The sequence below is a fragment of the Esox lucius genome, chromosome 5 (genome assembly GCF_011004845.1).
Source record: "Esox lucius isolate fEsoLuc1 chromosome 5, fEsoLuc1.pri, whole genome shotgun sequence".
Lineage (NCBI taxonomy): Eukaryota > Metazoa > Chordata > Actinopteri > Esociformes > Esocidae > Esox > Esox lucius.
The window spans coordinates 24667620-24687727 of record NC_047573.1 but is presented as its reverse complement, the minus strand read 5'-3'; the positions used below and the strand labels follow the sequence as shown (position 1 = coordinate 24687727).

General features: G+C 41.9%; 1 protein-coding gene across 1 annotated transcript; it reads left to right on the top strand.

Annotated features, from left to right (window-relative positions):
• The first annotated feature begins 347 nt into the window (after positions 1–347).
• si:ch211-183d21.1 lies at positions 348–20108 on the top strand. The gene is made up of 12 exons (XM_010888828.5): positions 348–543; positions 1532–2410; positions 2651–2831; positions 2929–3068; positions 3843–4408; positions 4686–4959; positions 5187–5382; positions 5508–5692; positions 6521–6616; positions 11631–11780; positions 14670–14763; positions 18550–20108. The coding sequence occupies exons 2-12, from the start codon at positions 1582–1584 to the stop codon at positions 18611–18613; spliced, it is 2775 nt and encodes a 924-aa protein (XP_010887130.3). The 5' UTR covers positions 348–543; positions 1532–1581; the 3' UTR covers positions 18614–20108.

Genomic DNA, 20108 nt, shown 5'->3' with positions numbered 1-20108 from the left:
ACATTTAAAGGATTCCCACCTAAATTATTTCACAAACCTAAGGATATGTTTTTATATAGATTTTTTTAAATAATTAAATAACTCTTAAAATAAGTAAAACCATTTCAAGTTGGTTGTAAACACAGGCCGACCTCCGACCAGATCTGAGCTCGAGTTTGGGTTTATTCATTCCAAACAATAACACTTTTTTCTTGAAACCAACATTTTTATAGGTCCCTCCCCATTTGGTTCTGATTTAACGAAACGTTTCCCAAGTAAAACGTTTAGTTTGACAGAATGAATACGCCCCAGAACTTAGATGGCCTGGAATGTTACGCAGCACGAGAAGGATACCCAAGAATCATCCCCCTCCGACCGCCCACGCACGCGAGAAAAGGGGGAGAAAGTGCTTTGTCAATGAGGGCACACAACGCTGGGAGCGGCAGAGAAATAAAGTTTCCGAATATCTCTCTCTCAGAATACTGAAACGAATTAATTAATATCTGTTGGATTGTAACACTGTTTCAATTATCCCTTCGTCGCGGACTGGGACTCTGAAATACAGTAAGTCACGTCTCTACTTTGTAACCCTGTGTGGCATTGATGAACTCGACTGACAACCGTTCCGTCTCTGAGATAATGCCATAGCGTACCGTGACTTGAATAGCGTCTTCTATGCAACAAGTTGTGGCCTTGAAGTGGCTCTGAACCGATGTTCAATACAGTCCCAATATGTAACCCCTAGCTCCAAAGAACGTAGAGTAGGTTAGATTAAGCATTTTAATACAATTTTAGTAGGCAACTTTATTTTTTCATGCACTAGGCTACCGCTAGAGCCAACACATTCTCCGTTGTTTTAAGCTTTTATTGCCTAATCAATGATCGAAAATTTCATTTGGCACATTTTGTATTTGTATTTTTTACGTTTTCTATCTAAGAGAGCAACGGATTGGTTAGTTTAAAGTCCAGGAACCTTATTAAAAAATCATCCCTCGCACTTTTGAGAATCTGTATATAACACTGCATTATGTTAAGCAAGTCTACATGTGCTTTTCAAGAATCCTGGGTTTACCCTCAGTGTTTGTGATTCATTATATTAATATGCCATCCCGATCACACCCAAATATTAGTGTTCATTAAGTGTGAGTCATTCAGTGATCCGGTGTCGCAAATGTCAGTTTCTACTGCTGCATTTAAATAGCCTGTCTAATTCTTATATTTTGTTACACCTTTGTATGTTTATTTATCTTTATGAACGTTTTCAGTGCCTATGTAATTGGTCAAAAGACCAATTCATAAAAGAAAGATCAGAATTGGCCTGCCTGTGTAAACGTAGCCCACTAGCCTAGATTGCACCAGCACCACATTAGCCTATAGCCTAGTAGCCTGGTCCTCAATCTGTCTGTTCTTGGCAAAACAGGAGAAAACACTTCTGTGGTTCCGAGGTTGCCCCTGGGTGAATGAAGACAGTTCAGTTGATATCCTCATATCAACTCCATTTTATGTTGTGTGCCTTCTGTGATTTGTCTTCCTCATTTTCTTAATCTTTCAGGGACGGTCCTTCTCTCCATGCATTTTAGCACTTTGAGGAAGTAGTAAGCCATGGTGGTCAGATTGACGTTTCACTTGGTCGCAGCATACGCTGTCTGTCTGGTTGCGTCGGTCAAGGGAGATCACTGCCTCATCATCAGCGAGGTCAACGCAGACAACCCCAGACTGGACACCACAGAGTTTGTCGAGCTGTATCACACTGGAGGTCAGAGGGCATCATTGGATGGCTACACTCTGGTGTTCTACAATGGTAACGGCAACATAGCCTACAAAGTACTTGACCTGAAGACCCACACCACAGATGACCGGGGTTTTTTCTTGGTTGGATCGGTGGACATGGTGCCCAAACCTGCCATCCTCCTCCCGCCCAATACTGTCCAGAATGGCCCGGATGCCATCGCGCTGTACCACACGTCTGCCGCGCGCTACGTGGAGAAGATGAACGCTACGGCCGTGGGTCTGGTGGACGCCATAGTGTACATGACGCGACGGTCTGGTGGTGCGGAGGTGCTTGCTGAGATGCTAACCCCTGGGGAGCAGGCCTTCGTAGAGGACGAGGGCGTCCACGAGGGAGACGAGTCCATCGAGAGGTGCCTGGAATCTGGGGAAAGCTGGGTTTTCCAAGTTGCCCTGCCTTCACCCGGACAACGAAACCACTGCAAGCCCCCTGGTCCTGGCGCAGGCACCCTCCGTATCAGCGAGCTGAGGCTGGGAGGGGGGCAGACGGATGGGTTTGTGGAGCTAAGCAAGTCCCAGGCTGCAGGGCCGTTCGTACTGCTGGTGCTGGATGGGCGGACGGACACGGTCAGTGAGAGTGTGGATGTACACACCTCCGGGGGAGGCCTGGTCCACATCACCATTGACAAGAAGAAAATGAAAGGTCAGTGAACTGTGTACCCTGACGAGCCCCGGCTAACACAGCTTTTCAGTCCTCCCAAAAGCCAATAGTGCCTTCGATGAGCGGCCTTGCAGAGAGCCAGTGAGCCGGCCCTGTACTGCTTTGTGTGCGTGAAATCAATGTCAATCGAAACTGTTTGAATTCCCATGTGAAATAAGTGTTCTGTTTGTGTGAAAGTTGTAAGTTAAAAAGTAACCGAAACCCTGCTGTGTTGATCATTAGGAGATGAGTCGTGGGCTGTTGCGCTTTATAGTGGCAGGGCCTCTGACTTCCCTGTGGGGAGCCCCCTGAGCCAGACGCAGCCCCTAGATGCCTTTGTGTTTGCCGGACCAGGGGACCAACCTAGTAATAACCTCACAGAGACGCTAATACCAGGCAGAAAGGCCTACCAGCTCAGCGCCAGGTAATCAAACAATCTTTTGATCTCGTTCTCATCCATCTTATTCATCTATTGATTGTTTACTCATGGCTGAAATTCTAATCTTCCTGAAATTTCTTAGGTTTGGGGATGGAGGCCTCTACTTGAGTCGATGTGGTGTTGCTAGTTGGACAAGAGACCCTGGTGTATTCTGGGAAGTGCCGCAAACCCCCGGGCAGCCCAACCAGTGCCCCTGGCCGAAGATCTGCCCTCATACCACTGGTGAGTGTTTTGTATTTCTACATGAATTAAAATTACCAGGTTTCTGTCCAACCAATTTAATGCTGATGAATTACCTGACACTTTTAAAGAAGTTATAGTTGGGCTAATGTAAACAGGATAAGTTGATGGAGATCAATCGATAAACAGCAGTGGAAACTCCTTCATCTGCAAATACTGATTGAAAAATAAAGTAAGCTTTAGGTCATGTTTTATCTTATGTGGTTCTCCCGCTAAATTGCACTAAAGAATGCTTGAAAAGATGTTATGATTTATAACTTCACAGGGTGATTTACAGTGTAAGGAGATGAACTTGTTCTTTTTCCATTACTGATTTTGGTGATATTTGGTTGTCCTACCACATTATATCTACAACTCTTTGGCTTATGGGCAAGTGCCAAAATCAGAGTGCAACATTTTTGTTTCATGTAATAGTGTTTTTGAGTTGAAAGTGGAAACCCATAGAGTTTTATTTTATTTAGACCACCCAATGTAAATGAAAAACGATCATTTTTGTGCACCACACCATAACAAATGTATTGCTCTTCCACAGTCAGTTGAGCGGAAACGCATCACTGGTGGGCAAATGCACATTATAGTTTTCTTGGTGTGTTTTAGAGCTTGTATAATAATCTGTCAGTATTTGTGTGGAAACCTTGCTACTGCCAGACCTTTACATTGGTTAATCATATTGCCGTAAGTTAACCAGGGACCAAACTCAAATGATAAATGATTTTGGAACTGCCACCATTTGCTCTATCCACTTTCTGTAATCAGTGGTCCCCGGCGGTACCGAGGTGCCCCCTCATCTACCTCCTTGGAGCCGGGGGGACTTCCTGATTAGCGAGGTGAACGCAGACAACCCGGGTTCGGCAGAGGACGGCGAGTTCATCGAGCTGTGGCACCCGTCGGGCCGTCGCGTCTCCCTGCAGGCCGTGTGGCTCCTCCTGTTCAGTGGACACAACCGCAAACCGTACCGCGAGATCAGCCTCACCGGCCACTTCACTACCGCCCAAGGCTACTTCCTGGTGGGCAGCGATAGGCTCGTTCCGGCCCCGTCGGTCCGTCTGCCCCCTAACACCATCCAGAACGGGCCGGACGCGGTTGCCTTGTACCGCAGCCCCTTGGGTCCTCCCTCCGCCTCCCAGGCAGGGATCCCAACCCAGGGGCTGCTGGACGTGGTGGTGTACCGCCTGAGGGGCTCGGACAAGGACGCCCAGGAGCTGAGCGATGCGTTGACCCCGGGACAGCTCCCCCTGCTGGAGGACCCAGAGGTGCAGCCGGGGGACGAGGCATTGAGCCGCTGTAACAACCTGCTACCCGCCGACCTCTCTGCTTTTGTGGTGAGGACCACTTCCTGGAATACGTCAGGCATTTCCCAGTGTCTTTGCTGTAGTATTTGCTGTACGTGCATTAAGAAGCTGGATACTCGGCCCATCCTGAACCAGGGCAGCTTCAGTCAAATACCCTGGCTACTTTAAAACATGTCTAAAAGCATTGGATTGTTGGATGTGTGGTCTAGCTTGAGTAAATCTGCATCATTAGATGAGATGAGATTAGCTTGTGTACCTGTCCAGTGGCCCAAGTTACCGAACGCTTATCATTTCCATTGTTCTTTAGGTGGCCCCACCCACACCTCTGAGGGAGAACTCCTGCCCACGCCCGCCCCCTCCCCCGGAGGGTGTGGTCATCAGTGAGGTGGGCGGTGCCCGCTGGACCAACCATAGCCAGCAGAGGGGGTTTGTGGAGCTGCTGGGACCGCCCCTGACATCTCTACAGGGCCTTGTTTTGACTGTGTTTGAGGAACATCGTGCTGGTACAACCATGGCCCTTCCTCTGACCGGCATGACTGACCACAATGGCTTCTACCTCATTGGGAACGTTACCGGAGCAGGTGAGAGCAGGGTTACGTCCGCAGGGATGTGCGTTTACGGGAAGGTGCAGTCTAAAATTGATGAGAGAATTTTTTTTCCACCCGATGCACAATACCTTGAAATAAAGAATAAACTAAATGAAATGAAGTTCTTATTTTTCTAATGCGCTTTTATTCCCTCACTTTCTCATTGGTGTTAATCTGTGCTTTGGGTCTCTGTGTTCTGTTCTCCCTCTCCTCTCACACAGACCAGTTGTTTCCGGTCGGGGCCACAATTCCACCCAATGGGGCTGTAGTCCTGTGTTCTGACACGGTGACAGTGTGTAGAGCCGGCACCACCCTGACCAACAGCACGCTCCGTGACACCCTGGTGTTCAGTGATGACCTCAAACTGTTGGTCAAACTCTCAGCCACTAGAGGGCAGCAGGTGATGCCTGTACTCAGGTAGCAATGGCGTTTTACCTGCTTGTTGACTACTTCAATCAAGGTAGTAGGTTAAGTGTAGCTACTCAGTGTGTGTCTGTGTGTGTCTGTGTGTGTCTGTGTGCGCACACGTATGCGCGCTATAGGTCAGTGGACGATGGCCCTTTGTCTCTAAGCCGTTGCTCCTGCTGCGAAGCTAGAAGCCCTTCCTCCTGGACCAGCTCCTCACCCACTCCACGCCTGACCAACATCTGCCCCAGTCCCGCCTTCTCCAGCAACATCGACATATGCCTTGCGCCCCTCTCTGGGGATTGGCAGGAGCGCCCAGGAAGTAAGCTATGCCATTCCTATATCTAAAGACTGTGCTTTTTCTTGACTAAATTTAGAAAGGGAAATGTCCTGTGAAATCTTTCACAATTTCCTGCGAAAGATTGAACCCACTGTCTGGGTGACGTCTGACCAACTATCAGGATGACGATTGCCCAGCTGTCTGCTCCATGACTCAACATAACGTATTTCTGCGGTTGTATTTTAAGGGAGAATTGCAAAATATGTTTAAACTTTAATTTTTTAAGAAAAGCATGTTTTTGTCATCAGATTGATCAGAAATACAGTGTAGATTGTTAATGTTGTGACTGTTGTACTGGAAAATGGCTGATTTTCAATGGAATATCTACATAGGTGTACAGAGGCCCATTATCAGCAACCATCACTCCTGGGTTTCAGTGGCATGTTGTGTTTACTAATCCAAGTATATCATTTTAAAAGGCTGAATGATCATAAGAATTTTGTGATTATGTTAGCACTGTTAAAAACTGCCATCTAGGCAGAGTTCTTCCTCTGTCCAGTGTCTGTTATTTTGCCAATCTTTATCTTTTCTTTTTATTGGTCAGTCTGAGATATGGCTTTTTCTTTGGAACTTTCTTTGGAACAGTATCCCAGAGTCGCCTCTTCACTGTTGACATTTAGACTGGTGTTTTGCGAGAAACTATTTAATGAAGCTGCCAGTTGAGGACGTGAGGCGTTTGTAGATGCAAAAAAGGGTTTTCTAATGATCACTTTTAAAATGATCAACTTGTATTTTATTGGGAAGTGTAATGTTTCAACTTGTCTCGACATATGTGTGTCTGGCTCAAATCTCTCTGCTTCTGTCTGTCAGACTGCAGTGGGCTGGCACAGGATCACAATGAAGTTGATGTGGCCGGCTACCTGGAAGAGAGATGTCACTGTGGTATCTCTGCCCTCTACCTGCAGGGTAAGACAACACTTCCACATGTATAGTCCTTTTACTGTAACAATATTGTAGTTTTTTCCATTGTGTTGAAACTGGGGAACCAACCTGTGTAAATTCTCCAAAAAGTCACATCTGACCGAAGCACATGGCTGCGGGAAGTATGTGTGCTGGGAAAAGGATCCCCAAAATGACTTGTTTCAGTCTGCCTCTGATGTTTTTGGTTTGTTGGCGAGACGCGCTTTATTTTGGCCGGCGGGCAATAGCACTAAAAATAAAACAAATTAAAAATATTTTTTTATATTCAATCAGTTTTGGTAATGAAAAGGTCAAGTAGGGTAAAGGGGATTCATTGTGAGGAATATTAGTCAATAACCTAATTTGCGCTCATCTAATAATTATTCCTCTTTTTCAAAGCATGAGATCAGAGCATCAAGACAACTGCCCCCTGTGCCCCCTGGGGGTTTCTTTATCTCCTTCTCCAGTTTTGCCCAGTGGGAGGCATTTCTTTTTTGAAGACTGAATATTCAGATGGTATGAAGTCTCCATAAGCCTAACTTTGTAAATATTTTAGTAATATCGTCTGTATTTATATTGATCATCGCCAGCGTAGTGTAAACTAATCCACCATTTATACTACCTGCCTGTTTCCTGTTAAATGCTAAGGTCCCTATTTTTCAGCTATACATTATAGCATGCTAGGCATAGGGATAGGGTGAGAAGCTCAGCCATCCGTGAGGAACTCGGAGTAGAGCCGCTGCTCCTTTGCGTCGAAAGGAGCCAGTTGTGGTGGTTTGGGCATCTGGTAAGGATGCCCCCAGGACGTCTCCCTAGGGAGGTGTTTCAGGCACGTCCAGCTGGGAGGAGACCTCGGGGTAGGCCCAGGACCAGGTGGAGAGATTTTATTTTGACACTGGCCTGGGAACATCTCGGGATCCCCCAGTCAGAGCTGGCAAATGTTGCTCGGGAAAGGGAAGTTTGGGGTCCCCTACTGGAGCTGCTGCCACCGTGACCCGATACCGGATAAGCGGATGAAGATGAGATTATAGCATGCTATAGTGAAATGTTTTGATCAGTCATGCTAATATACAACTGCAAAGCCACTACTTTCTTTTTCTTTGTTAAGCAGTCAACAACTATTATTAAAGTTTTGTAGAGACAGTTTTAAATTCAGCGTGCCACTGCTGCTGGCTGTAACATACCCGGAAGAAAGTATTACCGTGAAATAATCTCCACATGTGGTTATATACTAGGGGAAAAAAGTATCTACACACAATATCTGTGACTAAGCAAAGCCACGTTTTAGAAATCCATAACATGTTGCTCAGATGCAACGTGTTTCCTTTGATCATCCTTGAGATGTCTGTAAAACTGGATTGGAGGCCATCTGTGGCAAATTCAATTGATTGGACATGAATAAGAAAGCACGTGTCTATACAGTCATTTGAATAACAAAGTACACCCTCTGGAAAGTTGTCTTTTTACCGGACCGCGTAAGCAGAGCCGGCCAAGAAGAGCGAATGTCTCTTACTGACTGAATGACCACCCGTTGTTCAATAACGTAGTGGTTAGAGACACGGACTGCCATGCAGGGGACTGGTGATCGAGCCTCGCTGCAGTCAAAACAGATTATGCATTAGGATTTGTTCAGGATAGACAAACGTTGCTGGCTACAACCTTCAGTAGCGATGTTATAGTAAGCCTAACATTGTAAGCCAATAGTGAGCCATAAATTGTTTATGGTTATATTGGGACTATTTCTGGTGGATTTTTGAAGTGAGCACCCGTGCATCCTTTTTGGGGTAATATAGATCACAACCCCTTGCTCAGTAAAAGAGGAGGGTTTACCACGATTCGTCTTTTTACGTGACAAAAATGTTTTGGTTACCATCACCTGTATTAATAGGTGTTATATCAGTGTCATTCATGAATGAAAGAAAAACAAATGTTGTTGTTGTGCCATTAAATAGCTTTGGCAGTATAAGGTTCATCTTTAGTCTCTGTAGCAATTGCTCAATTCTTATGACTATTTCAAGTAAGAAGTTAGTAGATACTAGTTAGCCCATTACATGTTAATAAGCTGTTAATGTGACCGATGACAAAAGTCATCATAAATGCTATTTGTGATTGAAGTAAACTTAATAAGAAACGTTAGTCAGTTTAACACAAAGCTTTATGGTGTCAAGTGAAATTTTCTAACTTGGCATGATGTTAATGCATGATAAAATGATATAATGTTGAGATGCTGTACCTACACTTTGCACACATTTAGCTTAGTGGCATAGTGGTTAAAGATAGAGCCTGTCACATAGGCCGGTCCAAATCCTGCGTGGGCAACAACATTCACTCTTCCTAATCGCAGGCTGGCCGAACTAGGCTTTCCTGGTTCCTTTCCTTGTTTTTTCATAATTGGAGAAATTGATATTTGAGAACTTCTAACCACATTTATTGATGAAGGTAACTCAATTTAACAAATTGAATCAGGTGAACCAAAACAGGTGCTATAATTAGAAAATCATTAGAGTAACTTGGGGTTCAAGTCTTCCATAAATAGTTAAAACCTGATTTGGACATAACCATATGGATGTGTAACACATGATGCCAACTTCAAACTATCTCTCTGAGGCCCTCAGAAGAAACATTATTGATGCCCAAGAGTCTGGAAGGAGTTACCAAGCCATTCCAAGTGCATCATTCCAGTGTCTGACAGATCATCAACAAATGAAGGAAATTCCAGACCACTGGAAATCTACAAAGGAAAGGTCATCCCACCAAATTCAGCCCAAGAGCTGAGCCAAAGATGCTCATAGGCGTCTCTTAAGAACCCCAGGTTAACATCAAGGGATCTACAGGCCTATCTTGACACAATCAATGTTGAAGTTCATGAGTCAACTGTCATAAATAGACCGTATGAACTTGGCCTACAAATGAGGTCTGGAAGAAGCCTCTGCTCTTGACAAATAATATCCAGACACAATAGACATTTGTCTGACTACACCTGGATAAAGACCAAAACTACTGGGTCAGTGTACTCTGGACAGAGGAGTTGTTTGGCTGTAATTCCAAATGACATGTTTGGTGAAAACAAAACACTGCCTTTGAACAGAAGAGCCTCATATCAACCTTTGGGTCTGCCTCAGCGCCTGGCCGACATGCCATCACAGAGTCAACCATGAATTCCAGAGAATTCTTGTGGAGAATCTGTCATAAATCCGACATGGATCTTACAGCAGGAAGTTGAAGTCCAAGCTTTTAAGGAAAAACAACTAGGGAAAAACAACACAGGAACAAGTCAAAAGTGAATTACCATGCTTTGATCTGGATTCACATTGTTCAAGTTCAAAGTTCAAAAGGTTTATTTGTCATTTGCAATAACAAATGACAAATAACATTGTTGCTGTTTCACCATATATACCATCCTGGGTGTGTTCCCAAAATATAATGTCTTCTGCTCGAGATGAATACCAGGAAAAGAAGTCGTCACACAAACATGAAAATAGGATAGAATGCTACGCTGTCATGGCAACCATGGTTCTAGGTCAGAGATGAGGCCTCCCTGACTGCACTACTATTGTGTCTCTGTTCAGCACACCAGAAAAGAGAGACTCAAACAACTTTATCTTGGAGCCGTCTATAGCTGTGCACATAGATAAGAGAGTTTGAGGCCTGGCATTTAGAAATAGGTATTTTATGACCCCAAGGTCTGCTGCTCTTTCTGGTGTCAGTGTATTTAAATGACACATTTTATGGCAAATTCGGCTTAGTCTAACACAGTACTTTTTTTAGATTGGATTTTGGAGAGTGTTTTTTGCAGATTTCTAATTAATAAACAGAATATACTTCTTACAGGGACTTGTATTCATTATATTATGCAATTAATACATTAATGATCAATATAATTGAATGAATGCATTACTACTCATTGTCTTAAAAATTCTCTACAAGGACGATAATCCAAAACACACAAGCAAAAAAACAACAGAATGACTTGAACTGATAAGCATGATATGGAGGATTGTGGAATGGCAGAGCGAACGCCCAGATCTAAATACTACTGTAATGCTATTGGGGGACTTGAAGAATGCCCTCGAACATGACACTGTTAAAGCAATACAGTAAAAAAGAATCGATGTGAGACAGTTACAGTTACAAGAACCAACTAAACATGAAGTTAAATGGGACAACACCAGAAATTGAAGCTAGGGGTGTACTTATATTTTCCGCACTATGAACCAGAATTGTTTAAAATAGATTTGATGAATAAATGACTGCAAAATATAACTGGGCAAGAAGGGCCTTGGTCAGGGAGGTGACCAAGTCGGATGAAACCTACCTAAATCACTTCTAGGCCTGAATGCAAAGCACTATGTCTGGGTTAAACAAGGTTATGCTGATCACCTGGCTAATTCCATCCCTATGATGAAGCATGGTGGTGGGAGCATCATGTTATGGGGATGCTTCTCAGTGGTATGGACTGGGTGACTGGCCAGGATTAAGAGAATGATGGATGGAACATAATACAGAGAGGTCCTTGAGGATAACCTGATCCTGAGCATTCAGGACAATGACCTGAAGCACACAGCCAAGACACAACGCTGTAGTTGATTCAGGTCTTGAAATGTTCTTGAGTGGCCCAACCAATGCCCAGACTTCATGCCCATTGAACATCTGTGGGGAGGCCGGAAGATTTCAAGGAAATTGGGAGGCCGGAAGATTTCAAGGAAATTGGGAGGCGGGAAGATTGAGCCCCCCCCCCCCCCCCCCACAAGACTCACACTTTGAAAACTACTGGTCTAGATGGTTCACCATGGGTGAATAAAACTTTATTTACTGTATATACTGATGAGAGCTATTAACAGGACTTGAATGGGGCATTACAATAATGAGGCACATTTCCACGACAGTTTTTATGCTTCTATACAATTTATACAATGACACTCCCAAAAAGGCAACGTCTTCACTCTCAGAATTATTTTACCTGTATCTCTATTTACTAAGATGTTGTTTTGACAATCGTGTGTGTGTGTGTGTGTGTCAGTGGCCAACTTCTCCTGTGTGGCTGGGTGGCTGCGTGTTCGGGGAAACATCCAGGCGCTGTCAGACCACCAGAGGGGCCTCATCCTCCAGACCTCCCCCACCCAGGGCGACACCTGCACCGGCCCAGCGATCAACCGGCACATCAGCTCAGGTGAGATTGATTGTCTGAACAACAATCGCTAACTTGGTTTGTGCTGGACAGAACTCTCTTCATGTGTATAAGTGAACACAGCTGAATTTTAAGCAACACGATTTCAGGAAATAGGTCATTACTTAACATGGAAGTGTTTGCAGTTGGAAGTGGGAGATTCCTCATTCAAACCAAACATTTATATTTGCTTTTGCTTGGTTAAACACTCAAATCAAAAGTGTTTTGATTGGAGGAATGATTACACTGATTAATTGGGTAACAGCCAATATATGCCAAAATGCTGTTGAGCATCAAATTCAAGGCATGGTTATTGAGTAGAATTAAACCACTGTAACCCACAGTATTTGTTCTCTAACCTGCTGTTCTTCTGGCGTGATTGACTGTTTATAAGAGCAGCACCATTTATAATTTTAGTTCAGCAACATTGAAAATCTGTGCTAAGTTTTTCCATGTAAGATTGATTGAGTATTCATGTAACATGTTCCTGTTGTTGCCCAGAAGGTGGCGATCTTTTTACAGATTTACACATCCAGTGGTCATAGCAGACATAATAGATAGGGGTGTAACGATTCATTTTAACCACGATTCGATTCGTATCACGATTCGTGGTTGTCGATACGATTCAAGGCCGATAATGGTTCATTTAGAACGATACGATCCGAAACGATTCAGTGACTTGAAATCGATTCAGTATCTTTTCAGCCAAAAATTCAACCCGTTTGACTGAAATAAATACCTGGATACTGGACAGTGCAGGTGAAGTTTCCTAGATTCCTGTTGTTTCTTGTAAGGGAATCGGGTATCAATTAATTATAGATATAAACACACAAGTAAACAACAATTAATGGCAAATGCATTCACATTTTATTTGAATAAAGTGCAACCAACACTTTAGGTAGAATTAACAGGAAGTTAAAATGTTATATAAGTAAAAAATATTCAATACATTTTCAATAAAAGTACAGTAAGTGCAACCAACATTTCAACAGTAGGTTTACCTGCTACTTGTGCTTTTGTTTTTCAACATAAAAATACTACTATATTACTATCAAAAATAAAGTGCAACCAACATCTCTTCAGGTTGAATTAACAGTAGGTTTACCTGCTACTTTTGCTGTTGTTTTTCAATATAGAAATAATACAAATACAGTACTAATATCAAAAATAAAGTGCAACCAACATTGGTTTATTTCCTAGTATCGATACAATCGATTGATTACATTTTAAAACGATGTTAGATCGATATATGTCGTCCGGAAGGCCAACTTGCTGAGCACAGATCGATGTAGTAGATGGATTGTTACACCCCTAATAATAGACATTTAGGTGGATGGTGAAAGCCTCCTCATTGTCTTCTGATTGGTGGCCTTCAGATTCAGTCTAAAAGGAAGGCATTCGATTTCTTTCCTACCACTCTCTGTTGTAGATGAAATATGAACTCGGTAACACTAAATGAAAATGAGACTTGAAATGCAGAACTGTGAATTGTAAATGAAAATGTCAAATTGAACAAATTGATCTAAAACAGCGCTAAAAATTAAAGAGCAGATAAAAAACATATATATATATATATATATATATATATATATATATATATATATATATGATTTAGCCCACTTTATTTTCATTTCCTTTTAATTAAAATGTCCATGTCCATTGCTTCCCAGAGTGCTTGACAACTAGCAAAATGAATTTACGTCAGGCAGCCCTCAGGACAAGGCGCATCTTGCAAGCTGTCGCTTTAATGCCATTAGGCCCCTCGTCATTAATTAAAAAGCCACTGCAGTAACATGATTACCCCATAGCAGTTGCCAGCTTGTCCAAAAGCACATTGTTCTTAATGTGATCTAGCAATGTCTGACACATCAGCATCTTTGACAATCCACATGAGGTTCTGATGAGCAGGAGGTTGTTTGGAAAGGGGATTTACTACTGTGTTCTAGATGTTTCAATAGGCTGCAAATGGTCGTCTCTTATTTTGTCTTCTAAAACAATGTTTGGTTTGGTGGGACATTTTAGCTGGAAGGACATTTCACAGAGTTGATCGTTCAACCTTAAAAAGGAGTTCGAATTAATTTGACACAGTGCCCCTTATTTCTGAGATTGTGATTTCGAAACAAACAGCATTTAATTTGCCCGAAAAAACAATTTGAAGACATTGCTGGTTGTAATACTTCCAAACATTGAATAAGTACAATAAGCCTCAGTGGTAAATTATTAATTAAAAGGATTAGCGAATACTGTGTCTTTTCTTCGACCATTGAGAGGATGGTGTGTGTGGCAGGGCAGAGAGTGTATTGTTAGTCAAATCTTCTGTGCAACGAGTCGATTTGATGCCAGTTGAACACACCCCAGTTTGAAACATGTTGTAGGCTGTCTGATATAAATCCCTTTTCCTTGACTTGTGTTGCGTGGCCTTGCTTGTCCAGGCAATGTGTGAGAAAAAGGAGTTGTGAGAAATGAAGAGGCAATTTAGCTTCTACTTTGATGTTAAACTTTTTTTATTAGATCATCTTCCACAAACCATTTTCCAAATAGCATCTATATAATCATTCAGCATCTATAGACAAAGGTTGCTCAATCCAATATATTTATTTATACATTTTTTAGGAAGTACCTAAAATAAAATGTCCACCACTTACCAAGAAAGAAAGTATCATTAATATGTTGAAAACACTGTCAAGACATTGATGAACATTACGAACCACAAAGTGGTGCTGTAATGTGCACATGCTTATCATTTGATCTGTTGAAGTTGGTGATGACATTTGACATACATTCTCACTCGTCAGTGATCCAGATTAAGCCTTGTCTGTAGACCTAAAGGACCTCCATGTTTGGTTCTCCTTAGTCCTGGACTAGGTTTGGCTGACTGATGTTTCTTCTCAGAGTCTGCCTTGGGCCTGCAGATTGGCCTGGTGCTGGGTGTTCTGGTGCTGCTAGGACTGTCCGCTGTTCTTTTTGCCTACCTCTACAAGAAGAGGTGAGACTATACACGCACGCACACACCCACACACTTTTGTTTGTCCTTGTGGGGACCTATAACCTAACTGAGAAATCTTGATTTACTGACCTCAGTAACTAAACCTTTATGCCTAAACCTATCCATAAAAATTTTATTCTAACACTGGTCAACTGTAAAGTCTTCCTTAAGCCAAACCCGTAAGCTGGTAATTGCCGTTTTCCTAGTTGTGATTGCCTGAAAAACCTGTTGTAACCACACATGTACAGGCAGACTTAGTCTTGCATGTGCAGACGTACGCACAACTGCACATTCACACTTCAGTTTAGTTTGGCTCAGCATTTTACTGTTTGCTGCCTCACCTAAGCAGTGAGGGGCCATTGTACTCCAAGGCGAATAGTGAAAAAACTGTCCTGCCTTGACCTACCCCTCTGACAAAAGGACATACAGTATCTCACAGAAGTGAGTACACCCCTCACATTTTTGTAAATATTTGATTACATCTTTACATGTGACAACACTGAAGAAATGACACTTTGCTACAATGTAAAGTAGTGAATGTACAGCTTGTATAACAGTGTAAATTTGCTGTCCCCTCAAAATAACTCAACATACAGCCATTAATGTCTGAACCAAATTGGGCCCAATTAGCCATTTTCCCTCCCCGGTGTCATGTGCAGTGGGGAGGACAAGTTTTTGATACACTGCCAATTTTGCAGGTTTTCCCACTTAGAGAGCATGTAGAAGTCTGTCAGTTTTATCATAGGTATTCTTCAACTGTGACAGAATCTAAAATAAAAATCCAGAAAATTACATTGTATGATTTTTAAGTAATTAATTTGCATTTTATTGCATCCCATCTTCAGCTCCCTCCAAAGATTTTCTATTGGGTTCAGGTCTGGAGACTGGCTAGGCCACTCCAGGACATTGAGATGCTTCTTACGGAGCCACTCCTTAGTTGCCCTGGCTGTGTGTTTCGGGTCGTTGTCATGCTGGAAGACCCAGCCACGACCCATCTTCAATGCTCTTACTGAGGGAAGGAGGGTGTTGGCCAAGATCTCGCGATACATGGCCCCATCCATCCTCCCCTCAATACGGTGCAGTCGTCCTGTTCCCTTTGCAGAAAAGCATCCCCCCAAAAAAAATTCCACCTCCATGCTTCACGGTTGGGATGGTGTTCTTGGGGTTGTACTCATCCTTCTTCTTCCTCCAAACACGGCGAGTGGAGTTTAGACCAAAAAGCTCAATTTTTGTCTCATCAGACCACATGACCTTCTCCCATTCCTCCTCTGGATCATCCAGATGGTCATTGGCAAAATTCAGACAGGCCTGGACATGCACTGGCTTGAGCAGGTGGACCTTGCGTGCGCTGCAGGATTTTAATCCATGACGGCGTAGTGTGTTACTAATGGTTTTCTTTGAGACTGTGGTCCCAGCTCTCTTCAGGTCATTGACCAGGTCCTGCCGTGTAGTTCTGGGCTGATCTCTCACCTTCCTCATGATCATTGATGCCCCACAAGGTGAGATCATGCATGGAGCCCCAGACCGAGGGAGATTGACCATCATCTTGAACTTCTTCCATTTTCTAATAATTGCGCCAACAGTTGTTGCCTTCTCACCAAGCTGCTTGCCTATTGTCCTGTAGCCCATCCCAGCCTTGTGCAGGTCTACAATTTTATCCCTGATGTCCTTACACAGCTCTCTGGTTTTGACCATTGTGGAGAGGTTGGAGTCTGTTTGATTGAGTGTGTGGACAGGTGTCTTTTATACAGGTAACGAGTTCAAACAGGTGCAGTTAATACAGGTAATGAGTGGAGAACAGGAGGGCTTCTTAAAGAAAAACTAACAGGTCTGTGAGAGACGGAATTCTTACTGGTTGGTAGGTGATCAAATACTTATGTCATGCAATAAAATGCAAATTAATTATTTAAAAATCATACAATGTGATTTTCTGGATTTTTGTTTTAGATTCCGTCTCTCACAGTTGAAGTGTACTTATGATAAAAATGACAGACCTCTACATGCTTTGTAAGAAGGAAAACCTGCAAAATTGGCAGTGTATCAAATACTTGTTCTCCCCACTGTATGTGTGGCCAGATCTATAGTACTATAAGTATTCTCCTTATGTAACCTACAACATGTAGGTCTCATTATTATTATTATTATTATTATTATTATTATTATTAATGGATGATTTTATTTATAACAGACTATATATTGTCTGTTTATTTACCTGCACACCTTAAATGATGCTCATTCAATAGTGAATCCTACAGATTCAAAGCTTTTGAATGTCAGCTTCCGAATCAGAAAGAAATAACAATAGCTTCAGTAACTGCAATCGCAAAACCTTGAATAGTCAGGAAAGCCAGAAATTGTTGTAACTGAATGATGCACACCAAACAGTTTTTTTTTTAGAAACTGATATGCACTTTTTCTCATCCCTTGGGCCAGTCTTAGCCTACTCCTTTCATCCCTCTATGCGTAATTGTCCCCTGTAATGATTTTGAGGGGACTGCATAACGACTTCTGTCTGTGCGTGTCTCCTTAATTCGCGCACAATGTCTTCGACTCCATTGACACTAGAGATCTAGCCCTTACAAAGTGACAATGATTGGTCCAGAGCGAGAGAGATAGTAATTAACTGAGTTTCCTTATAACATGGTTTCCCAAACATTCTTTTGTTTTAAAGGGGCACTGTGTAGAATTGTGCCTATGAACAATAACATGACTAGTCTCCTCCTAGTCTTCCTTTACCGAAACAGGCCAGTACAGTGCTAGCTAGTTCAGGGGGGTTTAGGGTTGGAAGGACTGCGTGTGTCTAATTCGAGTGTAAAGTCACTGAAAACCGATAGACGGACTGAGAAAGTTTGAATGGGGATCATTCGGATCAGTTTCATAGAAAAAGATTAATTGAAACATTTACTTAAAACATCAACTGTAGATGTCTACTTGTCATTTCTGCTTGTATTTATTCTAGTAGTACAGTAAAAGTCTTAAAAATTGCTCCTTTAACCTTAAACCTTTTTTTATCAGTCAATTGACCATTCACCACCAGGTTTTTGACTAATTGCATCAGGTGTGCTAGGTTAAGGTTAATAGCCAAAATGTGAAAGGCCAGTTGAGAGATCGAGGAAACCGTGTCTGAAAGTAAACAGAAATGTAGTTCCTTGTAATATCTCAATATACCCAAGAGAGGGCGCTGCATATTTATAGGGTCTGATATGTTAACTATTGCCTTTTTTTAGAGGAGTTGTCAGTGTTAACAGGTGCAATGTTGCACTCTTATTAGTTTCCTGTTCTTGTCAAGTGAACCTCTTATACATTCAAGGAACTCTTGCCTACTCTGTTGAGTAGGAATGACAACCCATTATTTAGGCATTGAGTTTGAACCAACAACCCTGGCGTTTCAAGCACCTTGCTGGTACTGTACACCGATAGACTTTTATTTGCTAAGGTTTAGTCAATGTGAAATCACTGAACCTGGAAAAAAGGTATTGAATCTGCTCATCATTTGAATCATACAATTGCATGTAGCCTTACAACATCTTACCAACCAAATTTGAATGTGACCGTTTTGTGGTTATTTCAGCACTATCCAAACAACAAGGAACATTTTTATATCAAGCCCAGATTACAATTCAAATAACTGATCAGTCCATGATAAGGACTGGCACTCTAGAGATTAATAAAAAGCAAATACCCGAAAACTTTATAACTTTATAATTATGAAAGTACAAAATGTCGTTCTGTTATGAGCCGATTGACCTAATGGTATGGTAATGCTGGTGTGCTTTTTGTCCTTAGGCGACCACTGGACTATTACTCTATGGAGTTGAATGAACATGGAGAGGGACTTTCAGAACTTTGAGAGTGAGCAAGAGAGAAAGAAAGAGAGAGAGAGTTTGTGTGTGAGTGCGTGTGCGTGTGTGTGTTTCTTGTGAAGAGTGAAGGGAAGTCCTTTTTTTTTTTTTTACATTGTGTTCATCTGTTTGTTTTGAATGGGGATCTCCAACTAGATAAAGGACCAGCACCATGTTTGTTAATGTATACAAATTGCCATACTTTTCCCTCCATCATAAAATTCCCAGTCAATGTTGCACCAGACGTACTGCTTTGTAATAATCATGGTAACACTGTCCTGTGCCTATGTTTTTATATTTCTTGAATTTAAAAAATTGTTTTAATGTTTTACTTAAAAAAAAAATGTATATGAAGTGACAAGACTACAAATCTCAAAAGCAATCACGAGTTATCAGTACTAAAAGTTCCGTCGAATTGTTTGGTGAAAATGTGAATGCTTGTGATTAACCAGCAAAGATGAGTGTCTGTAAAAAACCATTTAAACTATTACAATGTTAATTGGCGGATAGGTGTTGTTTAAATGTTATTATGTGAGGACTAGCAAAGGAATGTGAAATACCCTATTTAGCCTCTTTCCTCTCCTTGGGGGCTGTGAGTCCTTTACAAGCACAAAGCTATAATATTTTATAGTATTTTGCCCCTAACAAATCTGGTACAAATTAAGATGTAATTAGGAGACCATTTGAAAACTGTCTGTATCCTACTTGGCTTGCCCACCGTTATTGTGCCTTTCTACTTTTATAATGAGGCCTGATCCGATGGGTATTTTGTAGAGAAGAGCTATAGCAATGCCTGTGGAAGCCTAGTGTGTAAATATGTCTTAAATGTTCTCAGGGGGAACCTATATGCAGAAGTAACCATAAATGCAATCAGTCACAATGAAAGGGTATTTTCTGTTGAAATCACCAATGTTTATAGGTTTGCCAATGTTTGTTTAAATTTTGAGCAAAAACTTGGCTGTCCTTTGTATTTAATCTTCTCCATTTCTTAGTAAATACATTTGTTTTGCTGTCAACATCCAGTCACATCCTAAACAACTGGCACCATTGTTGAGTTGAGTGAAAAAGATGGTCTAATTGTTAAATATTGTGCTTAACAAATGCTCAGATAAAAATGGGAAAGGGCATTTCAAAATGGGTGACAAAGTGTATTAGGGTTCTGGACAGATTCTGCACAGAGTAATGGTTTAAGATCATCCTGTCTAGGGCATTGTGCTGGACGATAAAAAATTATGTAAAATCTCTAATCACTTCAGCACAAACTCTAATCTCACAATGGTTCCAAATGTCCAACAGTCATCCATACTTTTATTGAAATGGAGTGGAATAAAACAATAGTGTGACTTACTAAACAGGAATTCTAGTCATGTAAATTTTAATGGTCAAAACACAGCCTTATTTTTGCTCTTATAGATAGTGTTTGTGGCTATAAAAATAATTGTTATACTGCTTAGGAATGTGGTGTTGTTTGTTTTCATGATCAAAGTAATTTAGATAAAACAA